Source organism: Suncus etruscus, chromosome 16 (assembly GCF_024139225.1).
Source record: "Suncus etruscus isolate mSunEtr1 chromosome 16, mSunEtr1.pri.cur, whole genome shotgun sequence".
NCBI classification, from domain to species: domain Eukaryota; kingdom Metazoa; phylum Chordata; class Mammalia; order Eulipotyphla; family Soricidae; genus Suncus; species Suncus etruscus.
Window position 1 is genome coordinate 70,789,802 of NC_064863.1, and position 21,271 is coordinate 70,811,072.

General features: G+C 37.3%; 1 protein-coding gene and 1 non-coding gene across 2 annotated transcripts in view; one reads left to right on the forward strand and one right to left on the reverse strand.

Moving 5' to 3' along the window:
* The window catches only part of RASGEF1B (RasGEF domain family member 1B), a 672,276-nt gene that overhangs the window by 426,406 nt on the left and 224,599 nt on the right, over window positions 1-21,271 (reverse strand). The window contains exon 3 of the mRNA XM_049790253.1: window positions 5,760-5,813. Coding sequence (XP_049646210.1) covers window positions 5,760-5,813 — 54 coding nt within the window. The remainder of the gene's footprint in view (window positions 1-5,759; window positions 5,814-21,271) is intronic.
* On the forward strand, window positions 2,836-2,968 carry LOC126032677 (small nucleolar RNA SNORA51). Its single transcript, XR_007503900.1, has one exon. It is a non-coding gene; the product is annotated as a small nucleolar RNA SNORA51 (small nucleolar RNA).

Genomic DNA, 21,271 nt, shown 5'->3' on the forward strand with positions numbered 1-21,271 from the left:
TTGACAAAATCCAACATCCGTTCATGTTAAAGACACTCAGCAAAATAGGGTTAGAAGGCACCTTCCTTAAGATAGTTACAGCTATTTATGAAAAGCCTACAGCCAACATTATACTTAATGGTGAGAAACTAGAAGCATTCCCACTAAGGTCAGGAACTAGGCAAGGCTGTCCACTCTCTCCACTCTTATTCAATATAACCTTAGAAGTCCTAGCAATAGCAATCCGACAAGAGAAGGGAATCAAAGGAATTCAAGTAGGGAAAGAGGAGCACAAGCTAGCTCTATTTGCTGATGATATGATGATATACATCAAAAACCCTAAAGAATCCACAGAAAAACTACTAGAAACAATCAACCAATACAGTAAAGTGGCTGGATACAAAGTCAATACACAAAAGACAGTAGCGTTTTTATATACAAACAATGAAGTTGAGGAGAGAGAGATTAAAAATACAATTCCATTTAAGATAGTATCAAAAAATATCAAATACCTAGGAATCAACCTTACAAGAGAAGTGAAAGATCTATACCAGGGAAACTTCAAAACACTTCAGAAAGAAATTGAAGATGATCTAAAGAAATGGAAGAACATCCCATCCTCATGGATAGGTAGAATTAACATAGTCAAAATGACTATTTTACCCAAATTGCTATATAGATTTAATGCAATCCCTATCCAAATCCAGACACAATTCTTTAAAGAAATAGAACAATCAATTATAAAATTCATTTGGAACCATAGAAGACCCAGGATAGCTAAACACATTCTGAAAAATGAGAAGTTGGGAGGTATCTCCTTACCTAACTTGAAACTATACTATAAAGCCATAGTAATAAAAACAGCATGGTACTGGAACAGAGACAGGACCTCAGACCAGTGGATTAGAACAGAATTCCCAGACATAAACCCCCAGATATATAGCCAACTAATATTTGATAAAAGAGGCAAGAATATGAAATGGAACAAAGAAAGCCTATTCAACAAATGGTGTTGGTACAACTGGAAACTCATATGCACGAAAGTGAAAATCGACCCATATCTCACTCCTTATACAAAAGTCAACTCAAAATGGATCAAAGATCTGGAAATCAGACCTGAATCTATAAAGTTTATCGAGAATAAAATAGGCAGAACACTCGAAGACCTTTATATTAAAAGGGTCTTTGAGAATGGAGCACCAATGGCAAAAACGTTAGCATCAACTATAAACAAATGGGACTATATCAAACTAAAAAGCTTCTGCATGGCAAAAGAAACCCTACTTAATGCAAGAAGACAGCTAACAGAATGGGAAAAAATCTTTTCACTTGATATATCAGATAAAGGGCTGATATCTAGAACATACAAAGCGCTCAGAAACCTGAGTCCTTCAAAACCAAACGAAGCCATAAAAAAATGGGGAGACGAAATGAATAGACATTTCTCTGAGGAAGAGAGAAGGATGGCCAACAAACACATGAAAACATGCTCACCTTCACTCATCATCAGGGAGATCCAAATCAAGACAACAATGAGATACCACCTCACACCAGTGAGGTTGGCTCACATCAAAAATAATGGGAACAACCTTTGTTGGAGAGGATGTGGTATGAAAGGAACTCTCATTCATTGCTGGTGGGAATGCCCCTTGGTCCAACATCTATGGAGAAAAGTCTGGAGAGTGCTCAAAGAACTCAGAATTGAGCTGCCATTTGACCCAGCAATTGCTCTCCTAGGCATATATCCCCAAGATGGAAGGACATTCATTCCAAAATACATATGCACCCCACTATTTATTGCAGCACTCAGTATAATAGCCAAATCTTGGAACCAACCTCGATGTCCAACAACAGATGAATGGATCATTAAGATGTGGTACATATATACAATGGAATATTACATGGCAGTTAGAAATGATACAATCACAGACTTTGCAGCAACGTGGATGGACCTAGATCATGTTATGTTAAACGAAGTAAGTCAGAAAACAAAAGAAAAACACAGAATGGTAGCACTATTCTGAAACACCTAGAATACATAAAAAACAAAAAAAGGACATTGAAGAAGCATAACTGCTAGAACCACAAAGAAAGACTCCATAAACTCCATTCCCTGATCTGCACAGCCACCAAGATCTCTAGAAACAGGTCTGATTTTACCATCCAAGATAAAGTAGAAGTCTTCCACATACCACGAAAGCAGCAAGAGGAGAATAAATGATCTATTTTTTTGACGTCTTTATTTTGGTGTGGAGATTACGGTTGATGTCTCCAATATTATTTTATTTTATTTTGTTTTGTCTTTCTCTTTCTTTTTTGCACTTGAGTATGATTTGATTTCAGAACCGAGATTATTGTGTGGTGCCTGTCTTTATTGTTGTGGTGCTTATCGGTTATTTAATTCGATATTTTTTTTTGTGTGTGTGTGTGTATTGTTGTGGTATTTTAATTACTTTTTTCACATCCTCTCTCAAACTGAGGTTGGAAGCCTCTAGACAGGACTCTGCCTATTTTCAGTATATTTGATTTTTGATTGAGAAGAGGACATATTAGGTGATGGGTATTCCCCTGATTTAATGTGAATATGTACCCAAAATACTACAGTGAAAGATATGTAAGCCATTATGGAAAAAAAAATTGTGTTTTTAATCAGAAACTTTCTTTGACTTACATGTATTATTATTATATTAATTATATTATATGTTATGTTATGTCACTATATTATGTTATATTAGTTTACCTTATTAGGTTAATCAATTTTGTCCTTTAAATGAATTCTTACTTAAAAAAAAAAAAAAAAAAAAAAAAACTTTAGTTTGCCCTGAAGAAAAAAAAAATAAATAAAAGATAAAATAAGGCCTCCCAATTCTTACCACAGGCTGTGTTCTTTACACTGGCTGTATAGAAAGAGGAGGTACAGTAAAGGCACCCCATATACACCTCAACACAGGCCCCTTGCCGGGTATGTATTGTGAATTGGGGGACAAAAAAAAAAAAAAAAAAAGAAATTTACAGTATTCCACTTCTCACCTTCGGACTTATAAATTTGCTATGGAAGATTTCTGTGCCTCCACCATGTCACATCCATTCTTAGTTCTCTGCATGAAATTCAATTCTTTTTTTATTTGTTTGTTTGTTTGTTTGTTTGTTTTTGTTTTTGTTGTTGGGTCACACCCGACAGTGCTCAGGGGTTATTTCTAGCTCCAGGCTCAGAAATTGCTCCTGGCAGGCACGGGGACCATATGGGATGCTACGATTCGAACCGATGATCTCTGCATGAAAGGCAATGCCTTACCTCCATGCTATCTCTCCGGCCCTGAAATTCAATTCTTTAGGGAAGTATTCTTTGAGTCCCTAAATTACATAGGTTCTCCTGTTATTTGATTTTGACTTTAAAATGGCATCATGATTTTGTTGATTATTTTTGTTTTGATAGTAATAAACTATGAGGGTAAAGATTACATATGACTTTGTATGACTTATTCCAGTTCATGTCACATAATAGATGCTTAGTGATTTTTTAAGCTGATGAATTAAATAAGTGTATGAAGGAAGGAAGGAAATAGAACTGGAAGAGCAATAATCAGATAACAAAACAGTATTTTAACTGATCTTGATAAACTAAAATGTCAAAATTGAATAGGAACATTTGGTTTTCAGTCAGTCAGAGAAATATTTTCATAACATAAAATGAGTCATATTTCAGTAACAGCTCATGTATCATCAGTGTTTAAGAGCATGTTAAGGACTTCAAATTTCACGTAGCCAACAGAAAAATATGGCTTATAAGTAGTACCAACATCACCTCATACTGCCTCAACAGTTATTAATTCTACTATCAAGAAAGCCTCCAGCTTGCCCTTTTACCATAGTCCATGTCATCCATTATACTTGGCATGTGCCAAGTCTATGCATAGCACTATGTATTTAACTTGCAGGTAAAAAGTCCCATGGTGCATTTGTAAAATCTAGAGAAGGATACACAAGCCTTTATATAACTTTATTAGTTATAAAGACTAATAAAAAGGAGTGAGTTACAGAGATAGTACAGGGGTTAAGGAATTTGTTTTGTACATGGCAGATCCTGATTTTATCCCCAATATGATACATGGTCCCCTGAACCACTTTCAGGAATGATTCCCAAGACAGAACCACCAGTAAGCCCTGACCATTCCTGGGTGTGATTTAATTAAATAAACTAAACAAAAAGACTGAAAAAAGAGAAAAGTATATCATCTTTTCTATAAGTGATTATAATAACTAAGAAATTCAGCATTTAGTACTCCTGTTTCTTTATTCAACACTTTGTATATAATAACTCATCTATCATATGAGGTCGATACCATTGTTATAGTTACTTTACAAATGATTAAAGTGAAGCACAGGGAACTCATTTAAACAATTTAAGGTACACTAAGTACTAAATGGCAAAGCAAGGCTTTGAAACCAGAAAACCCACTCTCAGCATCCTAGGCTTTTAGAAATCAATTATATCAATCTCCTATTAAAAATAAAAAATAAAAATAAGTAGGTTCAGGGTGGGTTAAGTAAAAGATTCAGGAAAAAGAATATTCATCAAGATCATACTTAACAGGGCTGAACTTGAATAAAGGCAGAAACTGGCTCACTAAAGTGAAGATACTATTAATTCTGTGAGTTATATCACTATTGAATAATTAGTCTCAAAGATGTCCCTGTCAAGAAAATATTCAGATTGAGGCTAGAGGTCCATTCAAAAATGACATTAATAGAAAATCTAAACTCTGGGGGAAAGGTAAAATCTGAGAATTGTTATTCTTTAGGATTCATAATTTTTAGACCACCACATGGATGTTTCTCAGGGAGTCAAGAACAAACACAGCAGAACTTAATCAAGTTGGGGATTTAAAAACAAATCAAATAATAAAATTGAACAACATGTAGAACAGTAAGCCATCCTACTTCTTTCAGACCAATATTCCTGCTCACTATGACTTCCATATCAAGCACCATCAGCAATGGAAGAGCAGCATAGGAAACAATGTCATGATATAAAGTCCTAATAAATGCCAAGAAAAAATAGATGAGACAGAGGTCAACTCTACATGCATACACCTGCTTTTCCATATCAATAGATAGTGTCAAAACATTTATTTGGGTTGTTCGGACTGTGAAATCACTGCTTTCTTCTCAAGAGAGACAAGATCTAGTTAAACCAGACATTAAAGAGGCGGATAAGAGTGTGCCCTGGACTGCGAAGGCCAGGAATTAGATACGCTGATACTGCCATGGCAGGTGGTCCTCAAACATGATCCATTATGGGGCCATCTTCCATGAGATGCTAGTGAAACAAATCCTTTTTTAAGGCATGACAGCTTCTTAAACTTGACTGTGGTGAAACGGAACCAGATTTGTATGCTCTGATCAGCTTTCAAAATACAAAATCATTTCTATATTGTATTGGGTTGAGGTATAGGTGTGAATTTTGCAAACCAAGATGAAGAGGCCTGTAATGCAGTTTTCCTTAAACTCTCTGATGCTTATCTTGTAGAATAAAGTATCAAATACAAGAAAGAGAAATATATGGAACTAGTGCTTCTCCATATAGTAAACATGCTCTATAATACAGTATATATACTGTATATGATAACAGTTTTCCTCATCCTTAAAAATACCCTTCAAATTTTCATCTCTAAAGAAAGTTACACTGTGTCATGAGAACATTTGTCACTGATACCCACAGATTTTCAAGAAAATGTCAACATTCTGGTGCAGGCCAGAATTCTTGGAAGCTAATTTACCTTTTTACGGTCAGGTAAGGACTTCTCACTGGCCAGTGTGCTGAAAATGGTGGTCTAAAAAACAAAGAAGGGAAGTCAAGCATTAAAATTGACCAATGAAATAATACTGGCCCTGTTCAGTTCATTGCCAGATTGCAGTCACAGAGTACTATCACTTGTGCCCCCCTAATTTTTCTGAGTTTTAGAAAGTGTCAATCGTTGGTTGCTACACTACACTACACTACACTACCCCAGCTAGAATGCTCATTTAGGCCAATGATGTCCAATGAAGTAAGAACTCTTAATTATCACTTCAAAGAAGACAGCTTCAGCACAAATAGTTTAAATTTCAAAGATAGCCACAAGAATGAAAGCCCAGCTTTCTGATTCCAGGCCTATACAACTATATTCAACTATGCTACTACTCACTCTATTTTTTTTTTGATTTTCAGCCACACCCAGTGATGCTCAGGGGTTACTCCTGGCTATATACTCAGAAATCGCTCCTGACTTGGGAGACCATACGTGACACCAGGGGATTGAACCATGTAGGTCTTAGACTAGTACGGGCATGGGAGACACATTACCGCTTGCACCACCGCTCCGGTCCTAACTCACTCTATCTTAAAGGGACATATGCAAGATGTCAAAGTTCCATTATATTTCAAATGAAGCCAGTTCAATGGAATAGAACGTCTTCCCATTTAAGAGATTTGCCATCTCACCTCTACTTTATCTGCAGCATACAGTCTTAGTGTAACTTTTTATTTTTACATATATGTATATAGATATATGGCCTTATGAATCACTGAAAAGTTCAGCCCAGGGGCTGGAGAGATAGGAGAACAGGTAGGGCAGTAGAGCATTTGCCTTGCATGCAGTTGACCCAGATTTGATCCCCCAGTATCTCATTTGGTTCCCCTAAAAGCCCACCAGGAATAATTCCTAAGTGCAGATCCAGGAATTTCCCCATGTACAGCCCAGTACCATATTGCTTAGTATTCTAGACTTAAAAATTATGTTTGTTCTAAGAATGCTCCATGCACAATCTAACCCCAGAAGCCTTTCTTCAGCAAAGTTTACTATCACCAATGACAATTTAACTAGAAACTATTTGTCTAGACTATTTCAAAAAGCTTAAAGAGTATATGTATGTTTCCTTTGTATATTTTTTTTCCTTAACAATTATAATTCTTTTTTTTTTTTTTTGGTTTTTGGGCCACACCCGGTAATGCACAGGGGTTACTCCTGGCTATGTGCTCAGAAGTTGTTCCTGGCTTGGGGAACCATATGGGATGCCGGGGGATCGAACCGCGGTCCATCCAAGGCTAGCGCAGGCAAGGCAGGCACCTTACCTTTAGCGCCACCGCCCGGACCCATAATTATAATTCTTAATGTGTATTTCATGATACAGAGTAGCTTTCCCCATCCCAATTTTAGATCTGCTTAGGAGGAAAATCTTTTGGGATTTGAGATCAGGTTAGAACCTGATTACAGGAATGGTTGTACTTGTTATTTTTACCCCCATCTGCACCAGTGGTGTCATGGGACACTGTTTCTTTTTGCATGGGCACATTAAAATGGGAAAATCTTACATATAGAAAGTTCTTATCTATAGACATTACTTTCCCCAACTTTAAACTGTATTACAAAGCAATAATCATCAAAATAGCATGGTATTGGAATAAACACAGACCCTCAGATCAGTGGAATAGGTTCGAGTACATAGAGAATCTTTACCAGACATAAAATCACCTAATTTTTGATAAAGGAGCAAGAAATCCTAAATGGAGCAAGAAAAGCCTCTTCAACAAGTGGTGTTGGCACAACTGGTTAGCCATTTGCAAAAAAGCAAACACAGATCCCCACACACCACCATGTAAAAAGGTAAAATCCAAATGGATTAAAGACCTTAATATCAGACCTGAAACTATAAGGTATATAGAAAAACACATAGGTAAAACACTCTGTGACATTGAGACTAAAGGCATCTTTAAGGAGGAAACTGTACTCTCCAAACAAGTGGCAGCAGAGATAAACAGATGGGAATATATCAAGCTGAGAAGCTTCTGCACCTCAAAGGAAATAGTGTCCACAATACAAGAGCCACCCACTGAGTGGGAGAAACTATTCATCCAATACCCATCAGTAAGGGGCTAATATCCAAAATATACAAGGCACTGACAGAACTTTACAAGAAGAGAACAGCTAATCCCATCAAAAAATGGGGAGAAGAAATGAACAGTTTGTCAAAGAAGAAATACAAATGGCCAAAAGTCACATAAAAAATGCCCCACATCACTTATCATTAGGGAGATGCAAATCAAAACAAGTATGAAGCACCATCTCACACCACAGAAATTGTCATACATCACAAAGAATGAGAAAAAGCAGTGCTGGCTGGGATGTGGAGAAAAAGAACTTATATTCACTACTGGAGGGAAAGCTGTCTAGTCCAACCCTTATGGAAAGAGATATGGCGATTCCTCCAAAACCTGAAAAATGAGCTCTCATACGAACCATCTATACCACTCCTAGGGATATATCCTAGGAACACAAAAATACAATACAAAAATCACTTCCTCACACCTATAGTCATTGCAGCACTATTTACAATAGCCAGACATTAAAAAAACCAAGATGCCCTTCAACAGATGACTGACCAAAGAAACAGTGGCACATATACACAATGAAATATTATGCAACCATCAGGAGAGATGAAGTCATGAAATTTTCCTATACATGGATGTACATGGAATCTATCATGCTGAGTGAAATAAGTCAGAGGGAGAGAGATAGACACAGAATAGTCTCACTCATCTTTGGGTTTTAAGAAAAATAAAGGACATGTTTTTAATAATTCTCAGAGACAAAAGAAAGGAGGGCTGGAAGGTCCAGCTCACAACATGAAGCTCACCACAAAGTGTGATGAGTACAGTTAGAAAAATAACTACATTGAGAACTATCATAACACTGTGAACAAATGAGGGAAGTAGGAAGTGTGGTGGGGAGGAGGGAGATTTGGGACATTGGTGATGGGAATGTTACACTGGTGAAAGGGGGTGTTCTTTCCATGACTGAAACCCAACTACAATCGTATTTTAATCAAAGTGTTTAAATAAATATATTAAAAAATAAATACCCAAACATATAATAGAAAATAAAAATAATAGAACCCAATAATAAAATCAAGAGATTCAAACTATACTGAAGAGATTCAAATCTATACTGAAAATGAACTCATTACATGGGCAGGCTAGGGGGCTAAGGATGGGGTATAGAATGAATGATGGAAACTTTGGTGGAGGGAGGTCAACAACACGGATTGTGGGAATCCCTGAAGTCACTGTATGCCTAAAATCCAACTATGAAGGATTTATAATTCTCAATGGTTTTCACACACACACACACACACACACACACACACACACACACAAACATTTTTTAAAAGAATAAAGCAGGTTGACATTTTTATTGAAATTTACTTGCAAATGTGTTTATTTCATACTACACATTAATAGTACATAAATGACATTGATTTTTTTTTCCAGTAAAACTGGTGAATTTTTTCATACTTAAAGATTTGAAAGGTATCATTTGTATGTTTTATAGAAACAAAGATTATTTAAGGCTTTAAAGAAATAGCCTAAGGTGCAATTTTTAATGGTATGTTTCAGTTGGTTATTAGTACTTCCTATTTATTTGGAATACTCATGAGCAAACATTTTTATCAGGAAATTTGTCTTTTAATTAAGCTATACTTATATTTATACTTAATTAAATTATAGATTTATTTTGCATCTAACACTATACTTTTTTTCAAGGGTAAGCACACCTAGCTATGCTCAGGGCTACTCCTGGCTCTTATTGAGGAATCACTCTTGGCAGTGTTTGGAGGACCCAAGAGTCCTGGTATGATTACAAGCGTCCTACCCACTATATCATTCCAGCAATATCTCACTTATAAAATCACTAACATAGGGCCCGGAGAGATAGCACAGCGGTGTTTGCCTTGCAAGCAGCGATCCAGGACCAAAGGTGGTTGGTTCGAATCCCGGTGTCCCATATGGTCCCCCGTGCCTGCCAGGAGCTATTTCTGAGCAGACATCCAGGAGTAACACCTGAGCACTGCTGGGTGTGGCCCAAAAAACAAAAACAAAAAATCACTAACATATATTCTGAATAACTTAATACCCTTTCTAATCTATTCTTCTGAGGTAATCAGTAAAAAAATTCGTTTTCTCTCTTTGATTTTTTTGTTTTGCTTTATGTGTTTGTTTCTGGGCCACATCTGGAGGTGCTCAGGGTTTACTCCTGGTTCTGCATTTAAGGCTTACACCTGGAATTGGGGAACCAAAAGAAGTATTCGGGGAATCTTAAGAAGGTTAGTTGCATGCAAGGTAATTATCTATCTCACTGGCCATAAATTTTTTTTTTTTTTTGTGGTTTTTGGGTCACACCCGGCAGTGCTCAGGGATTATTCCTGGCTCCAGGCTCAGAAATTGCTCCTGGCAGGCACGGGGGACCATATGGGACACCGGGATTCGAACCGATGACCTCCTGCATGAAAGGCAAACGTCCTACCTCCATGCTATCTCTCCGGCCCCGGCCATAAATTTTTTGTTCATTCTTTCATATTCTACCTTTTTAGTAATTATATATTACTATAATATAGCAAATATATATTACATGGGATGAGCACATATAAAATATTTTTCTTTAGAACACATTTAAGAATATGCATACTTAAAGTGTATTGCGTCTTTTCATGTTGCTTCATAAAATTTGATTCTGCCTTATCATTAACTCTATATTATTCCTTAATATGTATATAACTTTATACTTTAAATATACTTTAAATATATTTTTATTTTATCAATGGACATTTAGTGGTTTACAGGTTTAGGTTTTCTTGTTGTTGCTTTATTGTATCCTTATTTTTGTTTGGTACTATGTCTCAATAAACATCTGTATATAATATAGGTACCTGTATATATTATATACCTGTATTATATACAAATAATTTCATTTTGGTCATAAAAAGAAACAGAAGAATATTTAGCAAAGATTTAGTTATTAAAGTGCTAATAAAATTTTTCATTTGGGAGCCGGAGCCATACCACAGTGGTAGAGAGTTTGCCTTACATGCGGCCAACCTCAACAGACCTTGGTTCGATTCCCAGCAACGCATATTGTCCCCAGAGCCTGCTAGGGGTGATTTCTGAGCACAGAACCAGGAGTAACCCCTGAGAGCCATCCAGTGTGACCCAAAAAAAAAAAAAAAAACAAAAAAAATGTTTTTTTTCTCACTCTCATATGGCAGAAATACTTAGCCCCTCATACATCACAGAGGGTTCTGTTTTATTTTAGGACAAATACTACAGAAAGTTAAAAATCTGGGCCATCATATATCCTGGCCCAAAATACTAAGTAGTAAATGAAGGGAAAAAATAAAGATTTGTTTCTGAGGAAACACATTAGTCACAAAGTTTAAAATAAAAGTAAAAAAAAAAAAAAAAAAAAAAAAGGAAAGAAATTTGGTGGCAGAAGAAAAGACAGAAGCAAAAAAAAATAAATAAAGAATCATAGCCAGTAAATAATGTGCTGAGTCAGTGAAAAAGAAGACCACCTGGAATATCATACTTTATTCCAAAGCAGTTTTGGAAGCAAGATGCTGAAAAAGCAGCCTTGCATGTGAGAACATCACAAAGAGAAGTGCCCCCTTCCACCCGCAGAGAAGAAATGAATAGAATAAAAGACTCACAGATTCTAATCAAGTACCTTTTCTCTCTAATTAGCATATGTCTATTGTCTACTGGTTTTGACTACAGTGAATTCTTTTTTTAAATAATATCTTTATTTAAACACCATGATTGCAAACATGATTGTAGTTGGGTTTCAGTTATGAAAAGAACACCCCCTTAACCAGTGCAACATTCCCACCACTAATGGCTCCCCCCCTTAATGTCAGGTGTATAGACAATTGGGACTAAATAGTTTGTGTGTTGTTGTTGTTGCTGTTGTTGTTGTTGTTGTTGTTGTTGCACTGGCCCATGTTTGGCAGCTTTCCTGGCCTATACCTACCTTTCATGGCCTCTACTGCCAACATCCTTCATACATAACAACCCAATGTGTCTCCTGCCCTTAACAATGTCTCCTGAGGGGAAAAGACCACCACCTCACATCCCATTGAAAATGCCTGATTCAATCTCTAAATGATTATTTATGAAATAATCCTGATTAACTCTCTTGTACACTTATTTTTTTTCTAGTTAACATAGGTGGGAATTTCTCTTCCCACTGATTTCATATCTTCTTTTCTACCCTAAAAAGAACTTAAAATCTGGAAAAAGACCCAATTGCAGCTACTCAGAACTTTGTGTGTGGGCAAGCTGAGCCACCCTACTTGCATTTTTAACTAAGCTTAAGGCACACTAGTGGAGAGAGTAAATTAAGGAACACATCTAAGAATATAGACATTAGTGCTGTAGCCCCAGGGGAAATGATCTTCGAAATTAAACAATACCATTCAACCTTCCAGAGCAGTCTCAGGTGATCTGTGAAACATGTTTGGAGGAGACAGGAAAGTCAGAGATGGGTGAAATTAGCTGCATTGAAGAAAAGGAAAAATTAGTACAAGTAGCTCAACGATGTTATATTTGTAGAAAGGAATCAAGGAGTCAAAAGACAGGTAAAACCTCAGTACATGAATGAGTGTGAAACAGGTATGAAAACAAGTGAATGCCAGTCCATACAGCATTTGACTTCATTTGGCCAATTTTGTAAGGGATTTTACTTCTACGCATGGTCAGTCTCATTTTGTTCCTGCTGAAAGAATTCGACTGGCATTCCAGTTTCCTAATTGCAGCTATTGTAAAAGGCTTTGGGTGGGTTTTCTCAACCTTCCAATAACATGTTCACTTTAATTACAGAAAATGAAAGACTCAAAACATGGCAGCTTATCCACTCTTGACCTCCTTGATTACTGCATCCAAGTTTTTCTACTAAAATGGATACTCCTAGCAAGTCACCTCCACCAGATTGTGTAATGCTGTTTGTCACAGGAGCACAAGCACAATAAAGCACAATGACTTTTTGTAGATCACTGGCTTCTGGGGAGACCAGAATGTGTGTTGGACGTGAGGTGGCAGGGAACACATGAATGTTCTCCATATACAGTTGCAACAATTTCCCAAAATGGATTTAGAAAGGTGAGGCCCCACCCACTGTTGCCATATATTGATGCCTAATATTTGACTTATTTGAACTCTTTTTTTTTTAATAACTTAAGTCTTTCAATCACAACTAAACTTGAATGATCCTAATATAATTTTATTTTAATCATAGTGGCTTACATATAATTGACAATAATATTTTAGGTACATATTAACATAAAATCAGGGGAATTCCCATTACTGAATTGTCCTTCCTCCACCTCCATTCCCGTCCTACCTCCCATATCCTCCTCCCTCACCCCCAGGGCTACTAGAGTAAGTGGTCCCTTGTGTGCCGGGCTTACTACTTAGAGGTCTTACACCTGTTTGGTCTTGGTACCTCCCTTGTTTCCTCCTCTAACTGGGTGTCGGTACTAGATAGTTCCAGTTATGTGGTTTTGTTTGAAGAAGAGAAAAGTAATAAACTGGGGGGGGGAGTCAAATACTCCAAAAATGGGTGGAGTTCTTCTAGAGGCTCTCATCCTAGGTTTGAGAGATGAAGGAGAAAAAGAAGGTGAGATACCACAACAGTACAGAAAGAGAAGTGTCAAATAAAATATCCAGTGAGCACTCCAAAAAAAAAAAAAAAAGATAAGCACCACATAAAAGCCATGGTATTGAGATAAAAAATGTGGCAGAGCACATAAAGGAAGAAAAGAAAAGAAGAAAATAAATAAATAAATATAAATGGAGACAACAACTTCAATAGCCAAACCAAAATAAAGAAATCGACAAAAACTAGATAGATAAATAAATAAATAAATTGTTTTGTGCTTTTTGCTTTTGTTTTCTTTTTTTTTTCTTTCAGTCTGCACATGCACAGTAAATATTGGGGTCATTCGAAAAGGAATTCCCGTGGCCTAAGAGGTACAGGGATTCTCCACCCTTGAAGTACATTGTCATGGGATTAATTATAGACTCCTTTCAGGTTCATTTACTCTCCCCTTGGTGCTTTTGTGGTGTATGGAAGACTTCTGCTCCGTCCTGGGTAATAAAATCAGACCTCTGTATCTAGAGATCTCGGTATCTGCACAGGTCAGGGAGTGGAACTTATGATGAAGTCTTTCTTTGTGGTTCTAGAAGTTCTGTTCCCTCAGTGTCGTTTTAATCAATCTTCTGTGGTTGGTGGTCCTGGTCTTTCCGCTGATCCTAGGATGGGGCCTAGGATAGCACCTTTCGTTATGTTTCCAGAAGACCCATTCCGTTGCAAATGTCTCAGACAGACCTCTGGAACTAGAGATCATGGTTGTTGTGCAGGTCGTAGCTCAAATCCTAGAGTAGGACTTTTTTTATTGGTCCCAGGATACATACAGTTCGGTCATGGTTCTGTCAGCCAGTCACCTGTAAATCTCGATCTTGGCATTTGGATAGACCAAAGGTGACAAGTCTACACCGACAAACATTAGACAAGAGCAGATACAGGCTTTGGGGGTCTTGCTGTCACTGAATATGACCCTTTAATATAGCTTAGATGTTTGCTGGTCCTTTAGATTATTTGGACAGATAAATGAGTACTTGCTCAGGAGTCTAGGTGGTTAATTGTTGCTCTTTAATAACAGAACATTTTGTGAGCTGAAGTGACACTGCTGAGCTTGAAAAAATGGGGCAGATTTTTTCAGGCCATTGTTTGGAAACCAATGAGCATAGAATACTACCTACTTATTCCCTCAATCCTCTGTGGAAAGAACATTTAACTGAATATCACTGTCAGCTCTGAATTGGTTATGGAGGTAAAGATAATTTTATGGCTGATGCACCAGAGTATCAAGTATAAAGCATCTTTACCACTGACTTTAAAATACTAAAAAAAGCTGAAAAGATTGAGACTCTTAAACAGATCTTTCCTAAATTAGCATTAATAGTTATATGTAAAATATTCCAAATGGACAAAAGTCAAAAGAACCCCAGAAGTGAATTGTAATGAAAACTAACAGGTAAAGTTTAGTTAACAAAACTAAAATATAGAATTACCCATTATTGGGGTAATTCAGGACAACATACAAAAAGAAACTTCCAGAAGGAGAGAAGGAGAGCTGCTTACCTGAATCTCATTGGTTTTGCGAAATCTCATTGTTTTGCAATGCAGTTAAGGTCTACACTACATTCCTTTTCAAGAAAGTTGCCCTCCAATATTTATTACAATGCTTTTCTAGCCCTACTAAATTATAATTAGAAAAAGAAACAGAAATAGATATACTCTATGCCTATGGAGCTGAATTCTGCCATATGTCTATAACAAAGATTTATCTTTTACTCATGACATGAAGCTCATCACATAGAGTGATGAGTGCAGTTGGAGAGATGACTACACTGAAAACTATCATAACAATGTGAATGAATGAGGGAAGTAGAAAGCCTGTCTTGAGTACAGGAGGGGGGATGGGGAAGAGGGAGATCTGGGAAATTGGTGGTGGGAATGTTGCACTGGTGAAGGGGGGTGTTCTTTACATGACTGTAATCATACAACTATAATTATATTTGTAATCACGGTGTTTAAATAAAGATAATTATAAAAAAAAGATTTATCTTTTAAAAACAGCAAACATATCACATACTTGACTAAACAGCAACAAAGCACAGTGGATTGCATAACTATCCGATTATTAAAAAACTAAGGAATTAAGTCACTGATGATTAGATGATAATGTTATGAAATTTTATATCAAACATCAGTTGTTCCTGTGTGTATGTGTTTTGCTCTTAGGTACCACCAGAGGCCAGCTTGTTTGATTAATGGTCACCTGCAGTTGAAAGCTAAGAGCCATTTACAGGAATGATCCTGTTTAAAGCATCCCCGCAATTTGCACCCTGCAGGCACTCTGGATGATTTCTTACTCAATGGCAGCCATCAAGAATAGACCTATTTATATTACTAACAATGTGTAAGTCTCTTCCAGTGGAATCAAAGGGATCCCAAGGTACACACTACCGAATACTTTCTTGGACATATTAGTCAGTCATCTTTAGGATTTCTAGATAAAATAAGAATTTCCATTTGGTCCTCCTTTATTAGACTAGGATTGATAAATATACACTGAAAACAGTGGTATACCCTCCAGCCAAAGTGTGACATTTATATTTAATTTTTAACTGTGTAATTATAAAACACAACCAGCTAAAGGAAAAAAAATTATACCCCTGAATAAATGATAAAATTACAGTGTTTTCCTGTAGCCCATGAATAGTGAAAATTTCAATTAACCAAGTGAAATGCCATTGAATGTGCCAGCAGGATTTATATACTAGACTAATGACCATCATCTGCATCCTATTTAGCTAATGAAGGTTTGGAACACTTGTGGATAATTAAGGGAAAGCTGATGGGAGGAATTTCGAACCATGGAAAGATCAAATCTATTTAGGTCTGCATTTAAAACTAAACATATCTAATAGTTCACTCAATCAAGGCGTAATGTCTGTTCATTTGGGATAAGATAAGTAGGCAGGTTAGCTTCCCAAACATGAAATCTATCCTTATTCATTCAATACGTACTTGTTGAACACCACCATGTGCCTCTCTTTTGGTGGCTCAACATAGCAGTATTATGATTTCCCCAATGTTTTCCCCACCAATTTCTACTCCAACTTAATTAAGTCTATAACTTCGATTTTTACTCTACAGAAGTTGGAACACTGTTTTTATCGAAAACGAAGGTGCCACCCAGCTTCCTCTTTCCTTTTCATCAACCCCTTTCACATGTTAAAATCCACCTAGACTAGATTAGCTTGATAAGTACTTTTGTCTCTCACTTGACTCTTCTCCTCCTGCCTGATATTTTATTTGGTAAATGAAGAAACATTTCAGTTTGGGTAGGCATGGAGACCATGAGGCCAGAAGCCAACAGACTCTCTCTTTTTCATCCTTATGCCTAATGGATTATTAATTCATGTAATTATTAATTCATGGCAGCCCTGCTCCTTACCCATTCACCCAGGGTTGGAAATAAGGCCCGTGGAACATTTTTACATCTGGTGCTCAAACAGGGACCTGAGAAGACTCCAACTATGGAGAATGAGATGACCCTCTGGTGGATCATCACCATGACGCCTCCCTTGATAATGTGTGTGCCCTTCACCAGTACATGGTTAACATGCTCCCCCCCTCTAAACTGTTTCACGTTGTTCTAGTCCACTACCTGCATTTCTCACTCTGGACTAAACATGCCAGGCTCCCTTGATATTCCTTGATATTCTCCTGCACACATGCCCTGAGAGGGGAGAGGTGCATTCCCAGTGGTGACGAGTTCTCAATAAAAGGCCTTGACAGGGCTGATAATTTATCATTCACTACTGGTATCAAATCAGAGAGAGCCCCATACCCCAAGGATGTTGTGCCAGCTACCACCTCTGTAGAGTCTGAAAATGACTCAACTAGAGATACCCTGCAGCCCAAGCCCAGAGTCAGGTAGACAAGCCACTACTGGCAATCCAAGTCTTAAGCACTGTCAAATGGTTCAATGTCCAAAATGGTTATGTATTTATCAACAGAAATGACACCAAAGAGGATGTCTTTGTTCATAAGACAGCTATTAAGACAAACAATTTCAGGAAGTTTATGTGTAGTGTTGAGGATAGGGAGACTGTGAAGGAAGTTTGATGTTGTGAAAAGAGAAAGGTACCCACAATGCTCCCAATTGATTTAGGTTCTGGTGATTCACTCCCCACCCTCACTTAACTGCCCCACAATCCAGGATGGCAGAGGTGAACAGAAGCAGGAGTGAAGGAGAAAGAGCTGAATATTTGGGGCAGTGTTCCAGATGCTGATATTCATCATCTTTCTTCTACCAAAAGTGCTTTGTGCAAGGTCCTTAGACCCCAAATCTATATCATCTTATTGAGTTTACTGATGGGGTAGAAGCTAGAGAGATAGCCCCTTTGGAGGAGAACCAATAGCAGAGAGATGAGCAGGCCTCTCTACCCAGATTCCAGCCCAGGTACCCAGCCTTTCCATCCCAGGAGACCTCAGCAGCCTACCAGAGAAGGTGTAGATGGAGAAACCAAGCCCAACCAAAGTCCAACGGAAGAGAATCTTCTTTCAGATCCTGCACCTTCCTTTAGATTATTCTCTTGATCCTATTTGCACTGGTCACTATATTGCTGGTTTAACTACCTATGTTCTACCTGTATAGATCTTAATAACTACTCTTTTGTTGTATGCTCCATTGAAAACAAATAATTTTGTGTTCAACTCAAGTGGTTTAATATTATTTTGCACAGTTCCAGGGAAAGGCATAATGTTGATAGATTTTTAATGGTTCTGGGCAGTCCTGGTAAGTGTTTCCCAATTGATGTGATACTTGGTTGTATATATTATTTAGCAACTTATTTTCAAATTAAGTATGTCTGCAAAAATGTCCTGTTTTTATCTACAGAAGTTTAAGGAAAAGAAACTTGGACACTATACTCTTATTACAGTGCTCATTATAAGAATCTTTTAGCAAACTTAATTTCAAATTATCTATATCTGCAGAAATGTTCTTATGATTGTTTAAAGAAGTTTATGGAAAAGTACATTGGATGCTCTAGACTCAAATTACAGTGGTTGGTGTAAAAATGCTTAGGAACTGGTTTCAAATTAAGTGTATCTGCAGATTCTAATGTTTATGCTCAGAGATGGCTATGGAAAAGTTTTTGTGATATGCTTAAGACAAGATATGAAAAAGCTGATTGGTTTGAGAATGATGTATGCATAACCTAACCTATGATGCTTTTACAGCCAAATCTACCCTCACTAGCCGTGATTCCTAGAAATTAGCTACTATAGCAATTGGCTTAAAATTTTCTCATCACCTTACTTGCCAGTAAAGTTTTTTTTTATTTCCCCAAATTTTACTGTTCCTATGCAAATTAACAGGCACTTTTCTAGCTCCTTTCTGGGGGTTCCTGCCTCTTGTGGAGAACAATAGAACAAGGCTCTTGTAGCTCTTCTCAATTTCTTGAACAAAAAGGGTGAATTGTTGGGAAACTCTGTTTTTTATCCAAAACAAAGGCCTCCTCCAGTTTACTCTTTCCTTTTCACCAAACCCTTTCACATGTTAAAGTTCACCTACAGCTTATTAGATACTTTTGTCTCTCAGTCTACCCTCCCCTTCCTGGCTGGGATTTGAGCTGGTAAATAAATAGGGGTTTTGGTTTTGGCGGGCCTGGAGACTACAAGGTGAGAAGCCACCCAAATCTACATGTTTTTACCCTTATGCACGGCCTTAATTATTCATCTGTGTGGTGACCCAGGTCCATCTCCACTCATTCTGGGTCAATATATGGCACACTGGGCATTTTTTTTTACAATTACTGTCCACCTTTCAATTAGATAATAAGGAGGGGACACCTTAAAAGCTCCTCCCTTGGACTTTTGTTGAGCACAGATAATACTCCAAGCACCTGGATTTATGAATCCACTAAAAATGACATATCTAGCTGTCAGGCAGAACAAATGGGTGAGTACACATACAAAACTTTCTGAATACCTTGTGCATCTCAAAGGAAAGATGTTTTTAAAAATATCAAGGTTCAGAATGATAGCACAGTGAGCAGAAAGTGTGGCTGACCCGAATTTAATCCTGGGTACCGTATACGGTGTCTCAAACCCTGCCAGGAGTCCCTGAGTGCAGAGCCAGGAGTAAGTCCTAAGCACAGTTAGCTGTGGCTCAGAATAGTGGAGATGGTGAATGAGAAAACAAAAATAATGTGAGTGTGTGTGTGTGTGTGTGTGTGTGTGTGCAACATGAGAATCTTCATATATCTGACTAAGTATAATTTTAACTTAGTGGACCTCAGACTTCAGCAGCATGATTGTAATTTGGTGATCTTATCAAAGCATATTTTGAGCCCTATTTCATAGGATCTGATATAGGAACTATGGGTAGGGCATAAGAATTTGCATTTTGAACACATTTCCAGGTAAGGTAAATGGTTCTGGTCTGGGAAGCATAATTGGAGAACCAATATTCACTAGACGGTTCATGTGCAATCTGTTGTACTACAAAAATCACCTAAGAAAACAAGGATGCCAAGAAATACCCCACGTGACACCAATGATATCTCTGACTTTTAAGACATCACAACAAAGGGGGACATGTCATTGAAATTTCCCTTGCTTGATCATAATAAATGACAATACTAATAATATTCCTGACATTTTTATGAAATTCCAAAACCTCTTGACATATATCATTGAACTGGAACCTAAGAACAGCTCAACTTAATCTCACTGTAGCACACTGATAAAATAGAGAGCTTGAAGCAACTTGCCCAAGTTCGCATAGCTATTAAGTGGTCAAACATAATCTCAAATTATTAAAATAGAATTATTTCATTAGTAGATTGTACAAATAGAATGCTAATATGGAAGGGCCAGGGAATTAGGACAGGAGGTTGAGCACTGCCTTGCACATTGCTGACCAGAGATATATTCCCAACACCCCACATGGTCCTCTGAGTCCGACCAGGAGTAATATCTGATAAAAGAGCCAACAATAAGCCCTGAGCACTTCCAGTGTGGTGCAAAGATCAATAAAATAAAAGAATGGTAATTTAGGATCATTGGAGCATAATATAATATTAATCTAAAAACTAGAAAAGAGATTACTCTAGTCTCATAGTATCAGAATCAAAGCTCTTTACTATGAAAGTATTCATTTCATAAAATATAAACATATTTTATTCATAAAATAAAGTATGCATAGCATAGCAATGTATTTAAGAAAGCTAAACATGTCTCAAGTGGACTAGCAAAGAGATGGGAAAATATAATATATAAAGCTCAGGTAAAAAGTTAAGGCTGGTATCTAAAATATTATTGTCAACAATATGTAAACTACAATGATTAAAATAAAAATTATATAAAAAAGTTAAGGCTGGTAATAATTGGGGACCCCAGAAAAAATGCAGCTCAACAAAGGTATATCATTTTTCACTCTGTTCCTCCTGAAGAGAGTAGAGCTCTGGTACCTGCATCAGGTTAGCATCTCTGGAGTAGACAGACAGGAGAAAACTGACTCTTTAGGGAGCAGAAGGGTTTACAAAATCCCCCAATGTAAAACACCAGAGACTAAAACCACCCCCACATTACACATTACACACACACACACACACACACACACACACACACACACTGTCAACATTCTCAGCCCCTGAGATCACAGGAGAACTTCTAGGTAGAAAGGCTATGGGTCCTGGGGAGATGTCTTTAGAACTTATTTCATGGCCTTCACATCCAATTAGTACCAGGGGAAGGAAGCATAGCAAGAAAGCAACTCAAAGAAGGTGCAACAAAAGGTCCCCTAGGAGCAGAACAAACTTCATTTAATAAAGCTATAG